The following is a 25,473-nucleotide window of genomic DNA, read 5'->3' as shown; positions in this document are numbered from 1 at the left end:
GAACCGAGAGGATTGAGTCTACTCTCACAGGAAAATTCATGGGAATGTAGAGGAATGCGTGTACACTCACAGGCAAAGACAGTGAGAACAGAGTGGATTGAGTCAACACTCTCAGGGAACGTCTGTGAGAAGAGAGAAAATTGAGTGTACACTCACAAGGAACGTCAGAGAGAAAAGTGAGGATTGATTCTACACTCTCAGGGAACATCTGTGAGAAGAGAGAAAATTGAGTGTATACTCACGTCAGAGAGAAAAGTGAAGATTGAGTCTACACCTACCGGGAAAGTCAGTGAGAACAGAGAGGACGGAGTGTACACTCACAGGGAAAGTCTGCGTGAACAGAGTGGATTGAGTCTACACTCACAGGGAATGTCAGTGAGAACAGCGAGGATTGAGTTTACACTCTCAGGGAAAGTGAGTGATAACAGGGATGATTGAGTATACACTCACAAGGAATGTCAGTGAGAAGAGAGAGGATTGAGTCTACACTCACAGGGAAAGTTAGTGAGAACTGAGAGGTTTGAGTCTACACTCACAGGGAAAGTCAGTGACAACACCGAGAACTGAGTCTAAACCTACAGGGAAAGTCAGTGAGAACTGAGTGGATTGAGTCGACACACACCGGGAATGTCAGTGAGAAAAGATCGGATTGTGTCGACACTCACAGGAAACACAGTGAGAGCAGAGTGGATTGAGTCTACACACACTGGGAACGTCAGTGAGAACAGAGAGGACGGAGTGTACACTCACAGGGAAAGTCTGCGTGAACAGAGTGGATTGAGTCTACACTCACAGGGAATGTCAGTGAGAACTGAGAGGATTGAGTCAACACTCACAAGGAATGTCAGTGAGAACCGAGAGGATTGAGTCTATACTCACAGGGATAGTCAGTGAGAACTGAGAGGATTGAGTCTACACTCACAGGGAAACACAGTGAGAACAGAGTGGATTGAGTCTACACTCACAGGGAAACACAGTGAGAACAGAGAGGATTGAGTCTACACTCACAGGGAAACACAGAACAGAGTGGATTGAGTCTACACACAGAGAATGTTAGTGAGAACAGAGAGGACTGAGTCTACACCTACAGGGAAAGTCAGTGAGAACACAGAGAAATGAGTCTACACTCACAGGGAAAATCATTGAGAACAGAGAGGACGGAGTGTACTCTCACAGGGAATGTCTGTGTGAACTGAGAGAATTGAGTCTATACACACAGGGATTGTCATTGAGAACAGAGAGGATTGAGTCTACAATGACAGGGAAAGTCAGTGTGAACAGAGAGTACTGAGTCTACACTACATCTGTATTTCGAACAATCTCCTTGTATATTTACCTCTGTATCAGCCAGTTTTGAGAAATCTGTTTGGCTTCCGATGTAGAATTCAATCCCCTTATGGGCTCCCTCCAGGGTCAGCCCGCGGATAAGGAGTATGGTCAGAACCACATATGGAAATATTGCTGTAAAATAAACCACCTGAGCATGGAGAGGGATTGTTAGGTTGCCTCGTGTTGCTGCACAACATTAACACTATTGAATCTAATCAAAAGACAAAGTAGAGTCAGTATAATTAGAGAACACTGTGAAAGATGTGGAACAACTATATGAGGGTGTACTTAACCACATTTAAATGGGTAAACAATCTCATTTATCTGGTTCTCCCTTTCACAATGAATATATTTAATCTGGAAAATAGATAATTGCGTTGAACACTTGGAACACTTTACACATTGTTTTCATAATTCTTTGTCATTCTCCTTTCTGTTCAAATTCAGTTTCCTTTACTGAAACCAGAACCTGAATCTGGCCAGTTGCTGGGCTAGTCCTGAGCAACTTTCCTTCATAATTGCAATTTATCCATTGAATCAGATGTTCAATGATTGAAACCTTTGGAATGAGGGCACATACCAAGGGTTTGGAGATTTGCGGTTGTCCTTTAATCAGGAGAAATATTTCTGCCCAGATCTTGGATGAGATATTTGGTGTGCTAAAGTATTTGTATATGTACCTGTAGTCTATCTTTTGCCTCACCCTCAAAAAAATTATAATCTTGATGAAAAATGTTGTCATGTCTTGTCAAGCAGGTGACCTGCATATTGTTGCCTCTAAGTTATGATAGGGCTCCTTTCCTGCAAACTACTTGAAACCTGAACAGATTGCAATTTGGCAATGTGGCCAGAAAGTGAGTTCCTTGGTGGCAGGAGATGCCTGCAGCTCTTTAGCAGTCAGTAAATCCATATCACTGGTTTCCCAAATGCTCATTAGTATGCACTTGTTGCACTACACATTAGGTGTTCAGAAGCTGGGGAGGACTTGTACTTCTCAGTTCTAAAGGTCTGAGCCATTGCTGAACAGCAACAAGCCGTAATCCTTGAAGAAACATACAGCACAGATGGCAGCAAAATCTGTCTGGCTGGAGGACAGAGCTCCCGGCTATAGAGAACAGAACTTTGTCATGGAAGGTATCCAAAAGAACTGTCTCACTATTGAAGGATTCCTTACTGCCTAAAAGAATGTTGCTCTATCCCTGCTCTCAGAAGTGTGATGAAGTTCCTTATATAGGGCAGCAATCTTGGAGCCAGCATTGTCTTTGTGGTTCTGATCATCTTATTGATCTTCCCAGTTCTCAACCTCTTCCCAGTCTGGTTGCTCCTCTCCAGCTAGGAGCTGAACAAGCTATGCAGCTTGTGGAGAATGCAGTGTATCAGTGCACCAAAATTCAGCCACTCTGTCTTAATCTGCATTGTCTGTGTTTGTTGTTGTATCAGTACTCAACTGGAGTGGTCAAAATACACTGAGATGACAATAACCATGGAAGGATAGTGTAGTCCTTGTCCCTCAAGGCAGTATTGCCTGTAAGAGTGTAAGACAGTACAGACTGACCAAATATGAAGGAGTTGTGGAAGGTCCCAGGAAATTCTTCCCATATGTGATGGTGACCTGCAGATCATGAGACTAGAAACCCTTTCTATACAGGGATACAGAAAATTTCCAAGAGAGCTCTTGTGGGAACATGAGAACAGTCAAACATTGCTTGCACCTTGCAGAGACCAGCAAGGTACTGTGTATAACAGTTCCTTACGGTTAAAATCCAGATACATATTATTGACACCACTGAATACAGAACTAGAGTGATCCCTCTGATGTTGCTTTGAGTGAGAAACTGAGATATATGGCAGAATTGTTGGCTGTTTCCTGGATTAGTCCAAAGGCTAGAAAATCCAGAGTTTCTATTATCCTGTCCTCCACAAGGAAAAGTCCAGGATGGGAATATGTTTGACAATCATTTTGCAGGATGCTACAAATCTCAGTCGTGACAACCTTTGAAATCCTGAACATGCAAACACAGTGGTCAGAGAAGTTCAGGATTGGTTTCAAATTTACAAAGATTTTTAAACATTAAGGTGATATTTTTTCATTCTAATTAACAATTTCAATGTAATTTAACCTTAAAACAATAGAAAAATGGGTAATCATTTTACCTTTCCTGAAGATTTGATTCCTTTGGACAGGGCAGCCCCAATGATCAGCCAGGCCAGAAGCAAAGAGAGGGCTAAATGCCAAACGATGTTCCCCATCTCATCCATCAAACTGGACCGGTGTAAAACCCCTTTACTGAATGGTAACAGAAAAAGTTATTATATAACGTTTCTCATTAGACAGCATTGTAAAATATAAGCTACTAGAAGCAATGATGTAAATTTCATCAATATCCATTTTTTAAAACTGCAAGGAGTTGGAGCAAAATGCTCTGTTTGTAGTGGTGTGCTACACGCAGCGCTAAAATTATGACACGGAGTCGGTAACTGCAGTTGAAGGAAAAACTTTATTCGAAATCCTCAGCCTCACTTTTAAGCCTCCCTCAACCTACCCCCGTGGCGCAGAGGCTCCAAAGCTCTGTGCTCGCAAAACCCCGTAGGCTATTTCCCTTAGCCAGAAAGCTGGCTAATTGTGAGCCGGTTCAGATGTGCCAGGAAATGGGGTCTCCACATAACCCCCCCCCCCCCCCGAACCGGCGATACACCCCCTAATGTCCACAGTCTGGGCCGGAACCTGCTTGGGAGGTCGGCCTCTGCGCCGAGGTGCCGGAAACTCGACCGGTTGCGTCAGGTCCACATGGGCCGGTTTGAGTCGGTCCACCGTGAAAACCTCTTCTTTCCCCCCAGTGTCCAGCATGAACGTGGACCCGTTGTTCCAGAGCACCATAAACGGCCTCTCGTATGGCCGCTGCAGCGGTGGCCGATGCCCGCCCCTTCGTACAAACACAAACTTACAGTTCTGCAGGTCTTTGGGTACGCAGGTCGGGTTCCACTCATGCTGTGAAGTGGGTATGGGGGCCAGGTTACCGAGCTTCTCGCGTAGTCTGCCCAGGACTGCTGCGGGATCTTCCTCTTGCCTCCGTGGGGCTGGTAGGAACTCCCCGGGGACGACCAGGGGCGCGTCGTATACCAACTCGGCCGACGAGGCGTGCAGGTCGTCCTTGGGTGCTGTGCGGATGCCGAGTAGGACCCAGGGAAGCTCGTCCACCCAGTTGGCTCCTCACAGGCGGGCCATGAGGGCCGACTTCAGGTGACGGTGGAAACGCTCCACTAGCCCGTTCGACTGTGGGTGGTAGGCAGTTGTGTGGTGCAGCTGAGTCCCGAAAAGGCTGGCCATAGTTGACCACAGGCTGGAGGTGAACTGGCGCCTCTGTCGGAGGTAATGTAGGCCGATACACCAAAGCGAGATATCCAGGTGGTGATCAGGGCTCGGGCACAAGATTCGGAGGTGGTGTCGGTGAGCGGGACCGCCTCTGGCCATCTCGTGAACCGGTCCACGATAGTCAGGAGCTCCGCGTGGCACTGGCAGGGGGCCCACGATATCCACATGAATGTGGTCGAAACGCCGGTGGGCGGGATGGAACTGCTGCGGTGGGGCTTTGGTGTGCCACTGCACTTTGGCCATCTGGCAGTGCATGCATGTTTTGGCCCATTCACTGACCTGTTTGCGGAGTCCGTGCCAAACGAACCTGCTGGAAACCATCCGGACAGTTGTCCAGATGGAGGGATGCACCAAGTTATGAATGGAGTCGAAAACACGGCGCCGCCAGGCTGTCGGGACGACGGGACGGGGCTGTCCAGTGGTGACGTCACAGAGTAGGGTCCTCTCACCCAGGTCTACGGGGAGGTCCTGGAGCTGCAAACCGGAGACTGCGGTTCTGTAACTCGGAATCTCCTCATCTGCCTGCTGTGCCTCTGCCAGTGCCTCAAAGTCTACCCCTTGGGAAAGGGCATGAACGGTAGGGTGAGAGAGCGCATCCGCCATGACATTGTCCTTACCCGAGACGTGCCGGACATCCGTCGTGTATTCAGAGATGTAGGACAGGTGGCGTTGCTGGCGGGACGACCAGGGGTCGGAAGCTTTCGTAAACGCAAAGGTAAGCGGTTTGTGGTCCGTGAACGCGGTGAAGGGCCTACCTTCTAGGAAGTACCTGAAATGCCAGATTGCCAGGTAGAGCGCCAACAGTTCCCGGTCGAAAGCACTGTACTTGAGATCGGGTGGCCGCAGGTGTTTGCTGAAAAACGCCAGGGGTTGCCAGCGACCTGTGATGAGTTGCTCCAGCACCCCACCGACTGCCGTGTTAGATGCGTCCACTGTGAGGGCAGTAGGGGCGTCCATTCTGGGATGTACTAGCATTGCGGCGTTCGCCAAAGCTTCCTTCGTTTGAACGAAAGCGGCGGCAGACTCCTCATCCCAGGTAACGTCCTTGCTCGGACCCGACATCAGGGCGAACAGGGGTGCATGATCCGGGCAGCTGAAGGGAGGAAGCGGCGGTAGAAATTGAACATACCTACGAATTCCTGAAGGCCTTTGATCGTGGTGGGTCGGGGGAAGTGGCGGACCGCATCTACCTTAGCGGGCAGAGGGGTTGTCCCGTCTTTAGTAATCCTGTGGCCCAGGAAGTCAATGGTATCGAGTCCGAACTGGCATTTGGCGGGGTTGATGGTAAGACCGTACTCAGTCGGGCACAGAGTTGACGGAGGTGGGACAGATGCACCTGACGACTGCTGCTGGCTATGAGGATGTCGTCCAAATAAATGAACGCGAAGTCCAGGTCCCGTCCCACCGCGTCCATTAACCGCCGGAACGTCTGTGCGGCATTCTTCAGGCCGAACGGCATGCGGAGGAACTCGAAAAGGCCAAATGGGGTGATGAGAGCCGTTTTGGGGACGTCGTCAGGATGCATCGGGATTTGATGGTACCCTCGGACGAGGTCTACCTTGGAGAAGATCCGAGCGCCGTGCAGGTTTGCTGCAAAGTCCTGAATGTGCGGCACAGGGTAGCGGTCCGGTGTGGTAGCCTCGTTCAGCCTGCGGTAGTCGCCGCACGGTCTCCAGCCTCCCGTCGCTTTGGGCACCATTTGCAGGGGGGAGGCCCATGGGCTGTCGGTCCGCCAGATGATCCCCAATTCCTCCATCCTCTGGAACTCCTCCTTCGCCAGTCGGAGCTTGTCCAGGGGAAGCTACCGAGCACAGGCGTGGAGGGGTGGCCCCTGGGTCGGGATGTAGAGCTGTACGCCATGTTGGGGCATGGCCGCTGTGAACTGCAGTGCCAGAACCGATGGGAAATCCGCCAGGACCCTGGTGAAGTCGTTGTCGGACAGCGTGATGGAGTCGAGGTGTGGGGCCGGCAACTGGGCTGCACCCAGGGAGAACGTCTGAAAGGTCTTGGCGTGGACCAGTCTCTTCCTGGGCAGGTCGACCAGTAGGCTGTGAGCCCGCAAAAAATCCGCACCCAGAAACAGTTGGGCTACGGCGGCCAGTGTGAAGTCCCACGTGAACTGGCTGGAGCCGAACTGTAGCTGCACCTGACGGGTGCCATAGGTCCTTACTGTGCTGCCGTTCACGGCTCTCGGGGGGGCCCGGTGAGAGGTCCCGTCGGAGGTAAAACGCCTATCTCGGCACCAGTGTCGACCAAAAACCGGCGTCCCAACCTTCTGTCCCACACATACAGGAGGCTATCCCAATGGCCAGCCGCCGTAGCCATCAGCGGCAGCTGGCCCTGGCATTTCCTGGGAACTTGCAGGGCGGGCGACAACGGCGGGCTTCCGCGCCCCACCGCTGGTGGTAGAAGCACCAGTGTTCATTGAGCCGGGGGTTGGCGGGCTCTGCGGCCGGGCCTGGACTGTTTTGCTGCTGGGACCGAGGCTGGGAGATCTGTGCGATGGACGCCCCGCTCACCTTTTTGGCGTTCCACAGCAAGTCCGCCCGGGCTGCCACCTTCCGGGGGTCACTGAAATCCGCGTCGGACAGCAGCAAGCGTATGTCCTCGGGCAGCTGCTCCAGGAATGCCTGCTCAAACATGAGGCAGGGTATGTGTCCATCGGCCAGAGACAACATCTCATTCATTAAAGCCAAAGGAGGTCTGTCGCCCAAGCCATCCAGGTGCAGTAAATGGGCAGCCCGCTCACGCCGTGACAGTCTGAAAGTCCTGAGGAGCAGGGCTTTGAATTCCGTGTACTTGGCGTCTGCCGGGGGCGACTGTATGAACTCCGCGACCTGGGCTGCTGTGTCCTGGTCGAGGGAGCTTACCACGTAGTAGTAGCGGGTGTCTTCTGAGGTGATCTGGCGAACGTGGAATTGGGCTTCGGCTTGCTGGAACCATAGGTTTGGTCGCTGTGTCCAGAAACCCGGCAGTTTCAACAAAACCGCATGAACAGAGGCGGCGTCGGTCATTTCTGGTCCAAAAATCGTTTGGACCGTCGGGGTCACCGATTATAGCGGTGTGCAGTCGAAGGAAAAACTTTATTCGAAATCCTCAGCCTCACTTTTAAGTCTCCCTCAACCTGCCCCCCGTGGCGCAGAGGCTCCAAAGCTCTGTGCTCGCAAATCCCCGCAGGCTATCTCCCTTAGCCGGAAAGCTGGCTAATTGTGAGCCGGTTCGGATGTGCCAGGAAATGGGTCACCACATGTTGATATTTAACACACAGAACAGTACTTCACAGGAACAGGTCCTTCAGCACACAATGTCTACACCCAAGCACAATGATAAATTGTACTAAATCTCTTCTGCCTATGCATAATCCATGTCTCTCCATTCCATACATATTCTGCACCTATCTAAAAGCCTCTTCATACTTGCTTCCACCTCACCCCGAGGTGTTCCAGATACATACCACTCACGGCGCAAGAGCACTTCCTCAACACATTTCCCTTAAACTGATGAAGGAAACCTGAGGATCAGAACTATTTTACAGAAGTTGCAAGTTCAGCTGGCTTGGTTGAATGAGCAGAGCTCATCCAGCAGAGTCCATGGGGACCACTAGAATCAGTGGGCTATTCCACCATGACACGGCAATTTATTTATCACATTATCACATGAAACATCTAGTGAAATCTGCCATTTGTATTAACATCCAACAGCCAAGGTGCTGCCACACACTACAGGGCCAACATACATGCTCACCTTGTTCTGTGGAACAACACAGATCACAACAAAACAAAACATACCTCACGACAAAGCACCAATGGCAAAACAAGCCCCCCAAGCACACATACTCTAACCCCAGGACAGGCAGTCTTCAACCTCCAGTAGACTTGTTGATTCATAGACATTGGGTCTTTGACTTCCCCAGTAGACCTACCGAGACCTGCAGAGTCAGGGTTCCTGGAGAGTACACGCCTCCTTGTACCTCAGAACCTTTCCACCACCCAGAAGACACAAATTAGGAGAGTGACGTAATCTTGTATACTTGAACATCAAACTTTGGCAGTTCTAACAGCAACACTGCTCCAGCACTGCTCAGCACCATCAAGAGTCTTTCTTAATTGGCATCATGTCCACTCTGAATATTTCTGCCCTCTTTCATCAATTTAGTATGGCTGCAGTGTGTGAAATCAGCAAAATCTATTCTAGTTACTTTTGTAGGTTACTTGAGCAGCTCTTTCCAACCTGGAACCTCTAGTACCAGGGAGAGGACAGTATTTGTAATTGTACAACAATGCCCTCCACATTTCCCACTATGTTACCCATTACCTCTTTTTCATCCTCACTGTCTGAACACTAAAAGAGTTGTGGGTATACCTTCCGAATCAGATTTATTATCACTGTCTTAAGCCAGAAAAACTGTTGTTTTGAGACAGCAGTAAAGTACAAAAGCATTACATTAGTATAAGTTAATAAAAGTAAATTGTGCACAATAATGAGGTAGTATTCATGGGTTCATTTAGAAATCTGATGGTGAAGAGGAAAAAGCTGTTTCTGTATCACTGAGTATAGATCTTCAGGCTCCTGTAACTCCTGCCTGATGGTAGCTTTGTGAAGGGGGCATGCTCCAGAATTTGATAAGTAATCTGTGATAAAGCAGCCAGTGAACTGGATCACATGGAGGCTGAAGGATTTCTGCCCAAGGCTGAGAGGAGCCCATGACCAATGCCAATGGTTCCAGTAGACAAGAAGAATAGGTCTGCCAGGATCTGTGGCGACTTTAAGGTCACCATTCTGTCATCACACAAGAGATTTCCCTGTTTTCTTAAGCTAAACAGGCAGATAACTCCAGTATTGGCATAGCAGTAGTTGAAGATGGTTTTATTATTCATCAATATGTTACAGTATGCAAGGAGCTGGTGTAAAAAGGCAGTACTTCTCAACGTTCTAATGAAGGCAGATTCAAATATTGATTGAAACTCCCTTGACTTCCAACTAATTGCTTCTAACTGACTGAAATGTACAAAGAATATAAAATGGCTGTGCTGATGACGACGGGTCATTGCTTAACATTGCAATAATGAACAATCAACAACAGTTGTGAACTTAGTAGTGAGATCCAGTAATTAGAGATAAACAAACCACATCAAGGAAGACATAACAGTCACCACCAACCCAGTACTAAAACTAGATCATTACCTTCTGCTCAGGATAGAAGATATTTTTGCACTTTTCTGGGGGAAGACACTTCAACAAAGTGGACTTGTCTAAGGCCTACCTACAGGTGGAGTTGGAAGAAGAATCCAGTGTTTCTCACTATAAGCGCACACAAAGGGCTATATCGCTATGATAGGCTCATTTTCGGGGATGGATCTGTACCTGCATTCTGGAAGAAATCTATAGAATGGGTGTTGCAAGGTTACCCAGACACATGGTGTTACCTGGATGACATCATTGCCACTGGTAAGGATGACAAAGAATATCTGTAGGATCTCAAGACAGTGCTAAAAAGATTATATGATTTTGGGCTCAGAGCACACCACAACAAATGTAAATTTTTGAAACCAAGCATCACTTACTGTGGTCACACCATTGATGTGCAAGCACTACACGAGTGTGTTAAGAAAACTCAAGCAGTGGTGGATGCCCCATGGTTAAAGGACATGCCATAGCTGTGGTCCTTTCTAGGATTTGGCAATTACTATAACCTGGGTTTTGTGCTCTGTCCCTTGAACTCATTACTACATTTCAGGAAAAAATTGCAATGAACAAAGCTCTGTGAGGTAGCTTTCCAAAAAACAAAGGAACTGGTGATGTCAGACACACATTATGATCCACATTATCCAGTGGAGCTTGCCTGTGATGTCTCACCTTACAATATAGGTGCAGTCATGTCCTATGTGATGGAAGTCACTTCCCCATAGCCTTTACATCATGTCCTTTACTGCTGCAGCGAAAAATTAAGCACAGATCAACAGAGATCCCTTGAGTCTAGTTTGGGACCTGAACCATTTCAACCAGTACAGGAGAGAGTTTTCACTCATTACTGATCATCAACCACTGGAGTCCATTTTCAACCTACAGAAGGGTGTTCCACTCAAAGCAGCAGCACAAGTGCAGAGATGGGCTCTGTTTCTTGAAGGACACAAGTAAAAGATCAAATTCAAGAGGAAACTATTGTGGAAATACTGATGGATTGTCCTGCTTACCCTTGGAAAAGAAAGCACCTGAAAAATTTACATAAAAGTACACTACTCTTGACGTATTCTCCCTAATGCAAACCGAAAGTTGCTCTATTACAGCAGAGATGATCCAAAGGGAAACCAGAAAAGACACCCTGCTGCATCACGTCCACATAACTGGAATGTAAGCAGATCTCACATTTTAACTAGCATCAGTATGAAACTGCCCTCCACAGGGGTTGCTTTATGTGAGGATTCAGAGTTGGTGTACCATCCGAGCTGACAGCTAAAGTGTTGGAGCATGTGGTCAAAATGGAAGTGTTGGCTCAAAGCTTTGTCTGGTGGCTTGTGATAGATCAGCTGATCGAGCAGCTTGCCATGCACTGTTTGGGATGACAACACATCCAGAAGATGACAAGTGCAGCGCCTCTCCATCCCTGGGAACAGCCTTCATTGCCCTGGCAGAGAATTCCTGAGGATCTTACTGGACTATTCGTGGACACAAATTTTTGGTAGAGGTGGATGCAGCCACAAAGTGGCCGAAAGTGTCCCAATTGCCCCACTACAGCCTCGCACACTGCTGATGTGTTGAGAAGCCTTCTCAAAAGGACTGGTATTCCAAACACTTAGTCAGTGGCAATGGAATACTGCTTGTTGTGGAACAGTTTCAGTTATTCTTGAAAATGAATGGAATAAGACTTATTACATCTGCACCGTACCACCCAGCCACAAATGGCTCGGTGGAAAGGTTTGTCCAGAGTCTAAAGAATGCACTGTGAGCGATGTCAGCAGAACACACTACGCTTAATCAGAAGCTTGCTGAATTCCTCCCTGCATCTCACAATGCAACACACTCCATCATCAAAACCTCACCAGCTGTATTGTTCCTGGGTCATCCCTTGGCATCACGCTTGGATCTCCTCAAAGCCAATCTCAGCAGTAGGCAGGACAAACAGCTGAGACAAATTGAAGGCTTGTCAAAATGGAGGTTTGATGTTTCACTCCTGGACAAGTAGTCATGGTGAGGGACTACAGAGGTGATCAAAATTGTGTGCTTGGAAAGATTAAGGACTGAACTAGACTGCTGTTCTGCACAGTAGAGACGGTGTTTGATATTATCTAGTGACGACACATTTATCAGTTGAGGACAACAGAGTCAATTGTTAGAGAAGAAACGTGGCCAGAGCTGCCAGAGCCACTTGCTGCAGTCTCAGAGTCAACTCCTACTACCACCACAGGGGCGGCCCAGACCTGAGTTTGCTTCACAACCACAATTCTCACCTGCCAAACTTGTCAGGGAAAGCATCATCCCACAAGAGTAAGAAATCCTCCACTTGATTAAATCTTTAGGCTTGAAATGGGCAATTTAAACTTTACAGTGTGGTGGATGTCTATATTATAATTATAATTATTTACTGTGTACATACATTGAGAGTCATTCCCTATTGAGCTGGAGTTTACAACTAAGCAGGAAGGAGTGTAGTATATTCAATATTTATGTAATATTGCAAATATGTTGTTTGATTAATCATTTGTTTTTGCTTGCATGATTCATTAAGGGTTATATGTAAGAAGTAAGTGAATGGCATATGTTAGTATGCTACCACACGATATGTGTGCACCTCACTAAAGTAAAATGAAGAGTAGACATGTTATCCCTGGGCTGCAGTGTTTTACTTTTGATTAGTTTCAAAGTAGCAAAACACAACAAAATTGAGTTCATGGAGAGGGTTCCTCACTGTGATTTCACAGCCCACTGAATTATTTAAAAAGAAGCTTACAGCAAATCAGAGAAGGTGGAAGAGACTGCTGAAGAGATTCTCAACTCTTCTTTGAACACTAAGGTCTGAAAAGCTGCTGATTTCCATGATTGCATGAAGTTTCCACCATAGTGAATAGGGGGCTGTGGAAGCAGTGAGATTTGCAAGAATGGGCTTTGTGTGGTATCGAGCTTAGTGGTTTGGGGTAGAGTGAGTAATTAAGTGATAGTTCCTGGATTTGAATAATGGTGGTAGTGGATTAATGGGGCAGTGCGAGGTTGGTGTTGCGGCTGGTTGGCTCTGGGAACGCATATACAATGTCCTCAAACTACTGGTCAGCTGGTCATTTGTACCTGAATTCCTGTGTGTAGTGGGTCTCTCTTTCCTCCACCACATCTACTGTCTCCTCAGCTATTATTGGAGAGCAAGATCCCCTCTCCCAGCTGTGGTTTATAGTATCGGTTATAGTAATCTCCAGAGACAAAGGCAATGACTGATGGTTGCATTAATAAAATACAGATTATTTAGTCAGTGCCAGAAGACTTAATATGGGGTCCATGGTTGTTAAGGTACAAGACACCGTGGTAACTGCTGGCAGGTCACAGAAGTATCATTAATAAGGCTATAGAACAGATATTGTCAACAGAGAGACTGGTGTTAATTACATCTCCTGGACCTGTTTCGAGCACTAAATGATTTAGCTCTGAGTATTCCATTTTTCCTGTGCTAACTAATTTTACCAGTGCTACCCAATTTAGTCAGCACTAAGTTAACATTGAGTATTTCCATTATCCATTTTCCTGTTAGTATCTGTGCAAGACAAAGGACTAAAAACAACAATAAGAACTTAAGAAAAAGGAGCAGGAGTCGGCCATCTGACCTATCGAGCCTGCTCTGCCATTCAATAAGATCTTGGCTGATCTGGCCATAGACTCATCTCCCCTACCTGTCTTTTCCCCATAACCCTTACTTCCTCTACCATGCAAAATCTACCCAACCTTGTCTTAAATATATTTACTGAGGTAGCTTCCTCTGTTTCATTGGGCAGAGAATTTCACAGATTCACCACCCTCTGGGAAAAGCAGTTCTTCCTCATCTCCATCCTACATCTACACCTGTACAGTTGCAGCATAACCTCCATGCTCTTAAATTCAATCCCTCTAACAATAAAAGCCAACATCCCATTTGCCTTCTTGATAGCCTGCTGCACCTGCAAACTAACCTTCTATGATTCATGCACAAGCACTCCCAAGTTCCTCTGTACGGCAGCATGCTGCAGTTTTACCATTTAAATAATAATAAGCTCTTTCATTTTTCCTTCCAAAGTGGATGACCTCGCATTTAACAACATTGTAAATCTGCCAGACACCTGCCCACTCACTTCTCTATCTTTTTGCAGACTCTCTGTATCTTTTGCACAATTTGCTTTTCCACTCAATTTAATATCAACAGCAAATTTAGATACATTACACTTGGTCCTCTCTTCCAGATTGTTGATGTATATTGTGAACAGTCGTGGGCCCAGCACTGACCCCTGTGACACACCACTCACCACTGATTGCCAGCCAGAGTAACACCCATATATCCCAACTCTCTGCTTTCTATTAGTTAACCAATCCTCTATCCATGCTAATACATCACCCCCAACTCTATGCACCCTTATCTTATGGAAATCCAAGTAAATCCATCTGTTCCTCTCTATCCACTGCGCTTGCTATATCCTCAAAGAACTCCAGTAAGTTTGTCAAACAGGACCTGCCTTTGCTGAATCCGTGCTGCATCTGCCTGATGGGTCCATCTCTTTCCAGATGCCTCGCTATTACTTCTTTGAAGATAGCTTCAAGCATTTTCCCAACTACAGACATAAGCTATTTGGCCTATAGTTACCTGCCTTTTGCCTACATCCTTTTTTGAACAGTGGCGTGACATTCACCATCTTCCAATCCACTGGGACCTGCTAAGAGTCCAGAGAATTTTGGTAAATCCTCCATTATAACTTCCACCATTTATTTCAGTACCCTGGGATGCATTCCATCAGGGGACTTGTCTATCATCAAGCCTACAAGTTTGCTCAGCACTATCTCTTTAGTGATAGCTAATGTATCGAGTTCCTCATCTCCCATCTCATCCATAACATCTCTATATGGAATGTTAGATGTGCCTTCCAACATGAAGATCGACACAAAATAGTCATTCATAACCTCAAACATCACACACAAAATGCTGGTGGAACGCAGCAGGCCAGGCAGCATCTATAGGAAGAAGAACAGTTGACATTTCGGGCCAAGACCCTTCGTCAGGACTAACTGAAAGAAGAGATAGAAAGAGATTTGGAAGTGGGAGGGGGAAGGTGAGATCCAAAATGATAACAGAAGACAATAGGGGGTGGGGTGAAGCTGAGAGCTGGAAAGTTGATTGGCAAAAGGAATACAGAGCTAGAGAAGGGAAAGGATCATGGGACGGGAGGCTTAGGGAGAAAGAAGCGGGGAGGGGAGAACCAGAGTAAGATGAAGAGCAGGCAAGGAGTGATTGTGAGCTCATAACCTCAGCTATTTCCTCATTATCTAATATCAATTCCCCCTTCTCGTCCTCCAAGGGACCTACATTCACATTAGCACCATTTTCTGCTTTTTATAATTAGGTAAACTTTTACTATTGATTTTTATTATTTTGTGCCAGTTTATTTTCATAATCTATCTTCCCTTTCTTTATTGCTCACTTAGTGGACTTCGTTGTGTTTTAAAGTTTTCCCAATCTTCCAGTTTCCCACTACTCTTGGTGACTCTGTATGCACAAGCTTTTAGTTTGATGCCTTCTTTTATTTCCTTAGTTATCCAAAGTTGGCTCTCCCCACCCTTACTATCTTTGCTTTTAACTGGAATAGAATTTTGCTGAGTACCGTGAAAATTCTCTTTGAAAATCTTCCACTGTTCCTCAACTGTCCACCATATAGCCTGCGTTCCCAGCCTACACTAGCCAAATCCTCCCTCATCCCATTGTAGTCTCCATTGTTTATGCACAATACACTGGTTTTAGATTGTACTATTGCACACTCTATCTGTATGAGAAATACAATCATACTGCGATCACTCTTTCCAAGAGGATTCCCAACTACAAGATCACTAATTTTACCTGTTTCATTATACAGGACCAAATTTAAGATAGTATGTTCCCTTGTAGGTTTAGTAACATGTTGGTCAGGAAAGTCATCACAGAAGTATTCTATGAAGTTCACCTCAAGAGTTCCTTGATCAACTTGATTCACCCAATCTACATGCAAGTTCAAGTCCCCCATGATAACGGCTGTTCCATTCTGACACGCCTCAGATATTTCTCTTGCCTGTGCCATTGTAATGTTATTATTCGGTGGCTGGTAGACAACTCCCACCAGTGATTTTTTCCTCTTTACTATTCTTAATCTCTACCTAGATTAATTCAATATTCTGCTCCTTAGATCTTATATCATCTCTCAATATCGCCCTGACTTCATCTTTAGTTATGAGCGCTACACCACATCCATTACCTTCCTGCCTATCCTTCCGTATTACCTGATATCCTTGGATATTTAATACCCAGTCCTCTGTATGCACATCTCTGTAATGCCGCCAAATCATACTCCTTTGTACTGATTTGTGCCACAGGTTCACTGACCTTGTTCTGAATACTATGGGCATTCAGATAAAGTGCCCTTACATTCTTTGTGCTTTTAAAATCTTATAATCTTTTACTCTTTTCTTCACTCCAGAATTACTCTTCTGTTTTTTATCTCTTGCTTTTTCTTTATCTTTATCCACATTTTTCGCTTTTACTTTATCCATACTTCTCCAATCTGTTGAACCCACTCCCCTACTATTTATTTAAAGCCCTATCCACAGCCCTGGTTATGCAATTCACTTGGATCCAGGTCCCATCACGGTTCGGTACAGCTCCTTCTTTCCCCAGTACTGGTGCCAATTTCCCATGAATTCAAACCCACTTTTCCCACACCAATCCTTGATCCATGCATTAGCTCTCTAATTATCTTGACCCTATGCCAATTTGCACATAGCTCAGGTAGCAAACCAGAGATTACCACCTTTTTGGTTTTGCTTTTTATTTAGTCTCCAGCTGCTCAAATTTCCTCAACAGAACCTCTTTCCTCATTTTACCTATGTTGTTGGCACCCACATGGACCATGACAACTGGATCTTTCCCCTCCCACTGCAAGTTTCTCTGCAGGACAGAAAAGATGTCTTGAACCCAGGCACCAGCTAGGAAACACAGCCTTTGGAACACTCTATCCTCACAACAGAGAACTCTGTCTATTCCCCTGACTATACTATCCCCAATTACCACTACTTTTCTCTTCTCTTCCCCCTTCTTGAATGGCTCCCTGAACTACAGTGCCACAGTAAGTTTGCTCATCCTCCCTTCAGCCCCCACTCTCATCCACACAGAGAGCAAAAATCTCAAAAATGATGGACAAGCTGACACTCTTCCAGCTCTGTCTCTTGGATCCCACTACCAGCCTCACTCGCAGTCACACCCTCTTGTCCCTGACCACAGACTGAATTTGAGGCAGCTAATCTAATGGTTGTGACTACCTCCTGAGACAGAGAATCCAGGTAACTCTCCCATCCCTGATGTGCCGCAGTTCGAAGCTCATATTCCGGGTCATCAACTTTGAGTCTGAGTTCCTCGAGCAGCCAAGAATTGCTGCAGATGTGGTCACCAGGAACCACTATGGAGTCCACCAGCCCCCACATCATGTAGCTACAGCGCATCACTTTATTCTATATCATCCCTTTATTTAATTAGCTGTACTTTAGTGACTTTTTATTCAACCACTACAAAAGCCTTACTTGCTACTTACCTGTGGCTCCTCAACAAAGCCTCAAGTTCCCACTCCTACACTGGTTCACTCACACAATGGCTGCTCTGTTTTAACCCTGCTTTACTTTTATTTGCTCCTACTAATGAATCACGAATTGATTAGTCCGCCACTAGTGCGATGATCCCTATGAAACACACCCTTTTTAACCTCTTCTCCCTGACCTGTGCCAAGCTCACTCTCTCTTTGAGTCAATTGGTCTGCCACTAATGCGCCAACAGAAGAATAAACAGCATTCTCAGTGTGAGCAAACATTTGAAGGAAGCCACATATCAGGATGGTTCATAACATTTTCAGATAATGCAAAGGAATTACAAGGAAATTAGTAATTCAGTACTCTGGTTTACCCTCTCAATTTTATTGTGGCACACCAAGCAGCAACCTTGCTGCTTCTTTAGAATTTGTCTGTATTTTTACGAGGCCAAGGATGGAACGTGTGCAAAGATCTGGCTGGATTTGAACCTGGAATCACTCATCTCAAAGTCCGGCGTGGTTGCCATTACACAACCAGCTGGTTTCTCAATTGCATAATTGAAAGTAAACATCAGAGCATTTTGGAATTACAAATCAGAAGCTGTTTTGAGAAGTTATTGTTGGTATTAGTGAAATTATTGAGTGAAAGTAGATTTCAACTTCATCAGGGATCTGAAGAGATTTGATATGCCATCAAAGTTTCTTGCAAGTTCCTGTGGTTGCATGGTGGAGAGTATTCTGAAAGGTTGCATCACTGCTTGGTATGAAGGTTCCAATGCACAGGTTTGCAAAAAGCTGCAAAGAGCTCCAGACTCAGCCAACTCCATCGTAGACACAATTCTCTCTACATTGACAACATTTTCAAAAGCCGGTGCCTCAACTTCTGGCAGTAGAACTAGTTGTAACTATGGTAACACAAGATAACCAGGAACCAAGTTCAACACAATAAAATGCAATGTGGTAAAATATGGTCACTAGACTTGTGTGAAAATTGTTAAAAACATATCTTTTCACCCAACTGCCAATAACTAGGATGATGCACTCTTAGTAATATGGAAAATGGTAATATGATAACCAAAAAGAAATTAATCAGATATGGACTACAATATTAATGTGGTACTATTTTAATGGAAAAAGACTAAGGGAATTTAAGGATATTAGACTTAGAAATAGGATTTAAATCCTTTCTGACCCTACAGACACACAGGAACCTGAGATTGCAACAAAGATCTGTGACAGGTACTCAGAAAAGAGACTCTGGCTTTTCAATTCAGAGAATAGATGAAAGATACAAATCTGAAAAATATTTATGTCTTACATCTTGATTGGGCAGTACACATGCCTAGACAGAGTGGTACTGGAGAGGATGTGTCCATTAACAGGAAAGCCTCAGACTGGAGGGCATAGCTTCAGAGTAGAAGGACGTTCCTTTAGAACAGAGATGAGAAGAGATTTCTTCAGTCAGGGGTTGGTGAATCTGTGGAATTCATGGTCACGATGGCTGTGGAGGTGTTGGGTATACTTAAGTGGAGGTTGATAGGTTCAAGGGTGATAGGCTTAGTAAAGTTGCAGGGAGAAGGTAAGAGAAATGGATTGAGAGGGAAAATAAATCAGCCATGATTGACTGGCAGAGCACATTCAATGGGTTGAATGGTCTTGCTCCTATGTCTTATGGTCTTACTGTACAAGTTGTGGTGCTTGCACTTTATCTTTGCAATTAAGTTGAATAAAGTATACCTTAAACCACTTACTGCTAACAGATGTCAGCAGCACTAACTGATTTACTACTGGTTAAGCACAATAGTTATTAATTTGTTTCAATAATTCACTGAAACTGACATTAATGGTGGATAATTTGAATAAAATAATATTTAGATGGTCTAATGGTGAACTTTTCCTTCAGTAAATGAGAATTAAATAAAAAACAGTTTACAATGTCTTCAGGATATGGTTGAATTAGATTCTCAATGCTAAAGCAAGGTGCTGCTGACTCTTGGAAAGCCCTATTGCAATAGTATTCAGTAACAGATACTCAGTGTAGCTAAAGCTCAATCTGAATCAAACTTTCATCCTCATTCATTGAACTGCGCATCTACCTATTGATCCTTTCTGGAAAAGGCGAAAGTTGGAGGTGTTTTTGTTTCTCGATGGTGCTCCTATATGATAGTTTCCTTGTACTTGTGTAACCCCACCTTGAGTTGCTAATGATCAAATGCCTTTCTATATACTTAGGGAGTTCTCCTACATAATCCTGATCACAGCTTACATACCATCAGTGATCGATTATAATCAATCGCTTGAAGTACTGCATGATATTGTCTCCAAACATAAAACAATCCATTCTGATGCATTTTAAAACATAGTTAAGGACTTCAGCCAGGCTTGGTTGAAGAAAACCCTGCCTTATTATTATCAACACATAAGTTGGAGCACTGGAAGTTCCAATAGCTGATAAGAGGGTGCCAAAGAACAGTGTAACCAATGGCAACGTCCTTCAGACAGTTCACAGAACTATTTTTTTCTTATTCTTCTTTCAAATACGATTCTACTAAGCTGTGTGTAATTGGAACCCACGCCTTACATTTTGATGGCATCTTTTTGGGCCAATTGAGTGACCTTGAGCTTTGTCTCCGAGAGTTTGGTGAGGTTTGGATTGGAGTGTGGGGTCTGGAGGCCTTGATCGACTCCACTTCACACCAAGCTCACCGATTAAAGTGTCGAGCAGGATTTGAAATCAGTGAGAATGAGAGGAAGGTGAGCCAAATGTCTGTGTTTGACCAGTCTCCCTATCCTTCTCACAAACTGCTGCCAGAGGAAGATGTGGTTTGGACTTGTTTAGAACCACTGCAGTTCATGCTATATGTACTTCTGGTTTCCAATTTCCAATTTTGTGTCATCTTGAATGGAGCAGACTGGTTCTGAGGCCTGCAGTCAACAAACAACACAGCACTAAACTGAACTGAACTGCATATTCCTAGACTGTTTTGAGGCTCTGCAGTTTGATGTTTAAAATCCTGTGTGTTATTTGCTTGTTTTTAACTGTTTGCTCGATTTATTTTTTTTCTCTGCATTGTGTTTCGTGGCTGTCTGCAGGAAGACGAATTGCAGGATTGTATACCATGTACGTACTTTGACAATAGACCACTGGTATACTAAGATAAGAAATGCCTCAGACCACATGATTACTCAGCTGGCCTCCTTCTTCTTGCATACAGGCAGTGGCTAAAGAGCAAAGCGGCAGAAGTTAGGGCAACAAAGATGTGGTCACAGGAGCAGCTGTAGGATTGCTTTGAGTTGGTGAATTGGGTTGTGCTCAAGGTTTCATCTGTGAATCTGAATGAAAGCACCATGGTTGTCATGGAATTTACTGAAGCAGTTGTAGGTGGGGGTGACCCCACAAAATCATTCAGAGTCTTCCCCAGCTAGAAGCCCTGGATGAATCAGATCCACAATCTGCGGAGGGTCGTCTCAGAGACGTTCAAGTCTGGTCACCAAGAAAAGTTACAAGTCCTCCAGGTACAATCTGCAGAAAGCTATCTCACGGGAAAAGTGGCAATTCTGACTATAATCAATCAAGTTTAGAAACTATCAACTCGACAGTTGTGGTAGGGCTTCAATACTATCACCTGTTGTAAAGTTAAATCAAGCAACATAAATGACAACAGGGCCTTGATTCCAGATGAACTCAACACTTTCTACGTTCGCTTTTGACTGTCAAAACTGGAAAAACCATCACAAACTCCCATAGACCTCAGTGGTCCTGTGATTTCAGTCTCTGAGGCTGACATGCAAGCAGCCTTCAGGAGGGTGAACCCACAACAAGCATCCGGCCCAGATGGGGTACCTGACCACGTACTGAAGATCTGTGTTGATTAACTGGCTACAGTGTTCACTGAGATATTTAACCTCATGGTTTGCCAGTGTCAGGTGCATATCAACATATCAACTCCTGCCTGAGAAGCAATTGGATCCACTCCAATTTGCCGACCAAATCAACAGGTCCACAGCAGATGCCATCTCATTGGCTCTTCACTGAACCTGGAACATCTGGACAGCAAAGAGACATACATCAGGATGTTCATTTTTAACAACAGCTCAACATTCAATACCATCTTCCCCTCAAAACTCATCGATAAACTTCAAGATCTTGGCTTCAATACCTCCTTGTGCAAATGAATCCTGGATTTCCAAATCAGCTTAGATTGACAACATCTACCCCACAATCTCCACCAGTGTGGGTGCATCACAAGGCTGCGTGCTTAACTCTTTGCGCTACTCACTTTAAATTTATGACTGTGTGGCTAAGCTCCAATGCCATATTCAAGTTTGCTGACAACATGTCTGGCAATCAAAGATGCTGAATCAAAGGTGGTGACAAATCAGCATGTTGGAAGGAGACTGAAAATCTGGCTAAGAGCTGTCACAGCAACGACCTCTCACTCAGAGTCAGCAACACCAAGGAGCTAATTATTATCTTCAGGGAGAGAAAACCAGAGGTCCATGAGCCAGTCCTCATCGGAGGATCAGAGGTGAAGAGAGTCAGCAACTTTAAATTCTTTGGTGTTATCATTTCAGAGGACCTGGCCTGGACCCAATATGTAAGTGCAATCAAGATAAGTTAAGATAAAACTTCATTTATCCTGAAAGAAATTATTGTTTCAAGGTTGCTTAGTCAGATATATACACTTTAAAATACAAAATGTGCATTGAAAAATAATAGTGCAAAATGCAGATGTGCAATGAAACCATATACTTTTATATTTAAGGAGAAGGAGTTGCAGAGTCTTATAGCCACAGGGAGAAAGGATCTTCTGTGGTGTTCAGTGCAACACTTTGGTGGAGTCAGTCCATTACTAAAGGTGCTCCCCTGTTTGTCCAGTGTGTCATGAGGGGTTGAGGGGGATTGTCCATAATGTTCCATAGCTTCTACAGCATCAGCAGTGCCTCTGCATCCTTAAGAGTTTGCAAAGTTTCCATTTGTTTGATGTCGGACTGACTAAAGTTCCACATCTGCTGTGAATAAACATGGAGTCTGTCAAAGGATGAAACTCAATCTTAACTCAGATTCAGGAAAACCTGCAGATGCTGGAAATTCAAAGCAACACACACAAAATGCTGGAGGAACTCAGCAGGCCAGGCAGCATCCACAGAAAAAGAGTAAATGGTCAACGTTTTGGGCTGAGATCCTTCACCAGGACTGGAAAAAAGGATGAGAAGTCAGAGTAAGAAGGTGGGGAGGGGAGGAAGGTGGTAGATGATAGGTGAAAGTGGGAGAGCGGGAGGGATGAAATAAAGTGCTGGAAGTTGACTGGTGAAAGAAATAAAGGCTGGAGAGGGGGGAATGGATAGGAGAGGGTAGATCTCTCTCCTAGTACTTACCTTTGCAAGCAGAACAAGTGCCACACCTGTCCCTGCATGTTCTCCCTCACTACCATTCAGAGCCCCAGAGTCCTTCCAGGTAAGGCAACATTTTACTTGTGAGTCTGTTGGTGTCACCTACTGTATCCAGTGCTCCCAGTGTGGCTTCCTGTATATCCATGAGACCCAATGAAGCTAGGGAGACTGCTCCACCATGCACCTTCGCTGTCCACCAGAAAATGTAAGATTTCCCGCTACTTCCCATTCCAACATGTCATTCCATGGCTTCTCTACTGCTGTGTTAGGCCACACTCAGACTGGAGGAGCAATGTCTGCGTAGCGTCCAACCTGATGGCATGAACATCGATTTCTCGAGCTTCCGGTAATGGCTTCCCCTTCATCGTTCCCCATCTCACATTATTTTCTTAACTGCCCATCACCTCTGTCTGGTGTGCCTCACCCTTCCTTTTCTTCTATTGTCTTCTGACTCTCCTATCAGATTCCTTCTTCTCCAGCCCTTTATCTCATTCACCATTTAACTTCCCAGCTCTTTCCTTCACCCCTCCCCCTCTCCCAGTTTCACCCATCACCAACTAACTTACACTTCTTTCTCCTCTCCTCCCACCTTCCTACTCTGAACTTACCTCTTTGTTCCAGACCTGATGAAGGGTCTCAGCCTGCAATGTCAACTCTTTTCCAAAGATGCTCCCTGGCCTGAGATCCTTGAGCATTTGGTGTGTGTGACTCCTCATCTAATGCTCTGATTATTTCTTGCTTCTTTCTTGATTGTTATTATTTATTTTTGTTTGTATTTTCACACTTTGTTGTCTTTTACACACTGGTTGCACAAGTTGGTATTGGTTCTATAATGATTATTATCCATTATGGATTTATTGAGTATGCCCACAGGAAAATGAATCTCAGGGTTGTATATGGTAACATATATGTACTTTGTTAGTAAGTTTACTCAGAACTTTACACTTTGATCCTATCCAGGAGGAAGCTGTTGTTACAAGATTGGAAGGGAATGGCAATTGACTTACTCCCAGTACTGTTCACTTGGGCTCTGGTGAGGAACGTAGATTTCGGATCCATTGGAGCAAGTTCTGTTGTTTCTCTGCAGCCACGTTGTGTTAACGATTTCAGAATATCCATTGTCCAGAGTGAGATTGCAGAGCGGATCTGGAGAACATAGAGTGTGGGTAGAAAAAGCATATAGTTTCATAGTCATAGAAAATTACAGAACAGCTAGTGCATACTGAACAACTTAAATTGCCTACTCCCATCGACCTGCACCAGGACCATAGCCCTCCCATTCCACATGCTGATCCAAACTTCTCTTAAATATTAAAATTGAGCTTGCATGTGCCACTTGATCTGGCAGCTCATTGCACACTTTCCTAATCCTCTTGAGTGAAGAAGTTTCCCCTCATGTTCCTATTAAACTTTTCACCTTTAACTCTTAACCCATGACTTCTAGTTGTAGTCCCACCCAACCTCAGTGGAAAAAGATAGCTTGCATTTACCCTATCCATACCTCTCAAAATTTTATAAGCTGCATAAAATTCTCTTTACAGTCTTTTACATTCCAAGGAATAAAGTCCGAACCTATTCAATTGTTCCATATAAGTCAGGTACTCCAGTCCTGGCAACATTCTTGTAAATTTTCTCTAAACTCTTTCAATCTTATTTACATCTTTCCTGTAGGTAGGTAACTAAAACTCCACATAATATTCCAGATTAGGACTCACCAATGACTTATGGAACTACAACATAACCTCCCATCTCACACTCCGTATTTGATTTGTGAAGGCCAATGTGCCAAAAGCTTTCTCTATGACCTTATATACCTGTGCCATAATTTTCAAAGAATTTGGAATCTGTATTCCCAGATCCCTCTGTTCTACTACACTCCTCAGTGCCCTACCACTCACTATGTAAGACCAATACTGTTTGGACCTCATGAAGTACAACACTTTGCACTTGTCTGTGTTAAATTCCATCTGCCACTTTTCAGTCCACTTTTCCAACTGATCCAGATTCTGTTTCAAGATCTGATAGTCTTCCTCACTGTCAACTACACTCACAATCTTGGAGTCATTTGTAAGTTTGCTGATCCAGTCAAACACATTATTATCCAAATCATTGATACAAATGACAAACAACAATGGACCCAGCACCAATCCCTGCAGCACTCGATTAGTAACAGGCCTCCAGTCAGAGAGGCAACCATCTACTACCACTCTCTGGCCTCCCCTACAAAGCCAATGTCTAACTCAATTTACTACCTCATCTTGAATGCCAAGTGACTGAACCTTCTTGACCAAACTCCCTTGCGGGACCTTGTCAAATGCCTTATTACAGTCCACGTAGACAACACCCATGCATTGCCTTCAGCAACTTTCCTGGAAACTTTCTAGAAAAACTTAATGTTTGGGTAGACATAACCTGCAATGCTCAGAGCTATCCGACTATCCCTAATCATTCAATGTCTATCTAAATAATCATATATCCAGTCACTTAGAATATCTTCCAATAAATTTTCCAATACTGAAGTCAAATACCGAACCTAGAATTTCTTGGTTTGTATTTAGAGCCTTTCTCAAATAGTGGAACATTAGCCTTCAAACCTCTGGTACCGGA

The 25,473-nt window shown here is 44.8% G+C and overlaps 1 protein-coding gene across 9 annotated transcripts in view; it reads right to left on the bottom strand.

Annotated features, from left to right (window-relative positions):
• Nucleotides 1-25,473, bottom strand: part of LOC132398269 (sodium- and chloride-dependent neutral and basic amino acid transporter B(0+)-like) — a 169,419-nt gene that overhangs the window by 118,286 nt on the left and 25,660 nt on the right. For 8 of the 9 annotated variants that reach the window (XM_059977435.1, XM_059977434.1, XM_059977433.1 and 5 more), the window contains 3 exons: nucleotides 23,874-24,012; nucleotides 3,484-3,616; nucleotides 1,337-1,477 (listed from right to left, as the gene is read on the bottom strand). In XM_059977435.1, coding sequence (XP_059833418.1) covers nucleotides 1,337-1,477; nucleotides 3,484-3,616; nucleotides 23,874-24,012 — 413 coding nt within the window. The remainder of the gene's footprint in view (nucleotides 1-1,336; nucleotides 1,478-3,483; nucleotides 3,617-23,873; nucleotides 24,013-25,473) is intronic. The other variant, XM_059977436.1, reaches the window with a different exon arrangement.

The sequence above is a fragment of the Hypanus sabinus genome, chromosome 8 (assembly GCF_030144855.1).
Source record: "Hypanus sabinus isolate sHypSab1 chromosome 8, sHypSab1.hap1, whole genome shotgun sequence".
Classification (NCBI taxonomy): domain Eukaryota; kingdom Metazoa; phylum Chordata; class Chondrichthyes; order Myliobatiformes; family Dasyatidae; genus Hypanus; species Hypanus sabinus.
The sequence above is the reverse complement of the archived record's forward strand: the minus strand, read 5'-3'. Positions and strand labels throughout refer to the sequence as shown.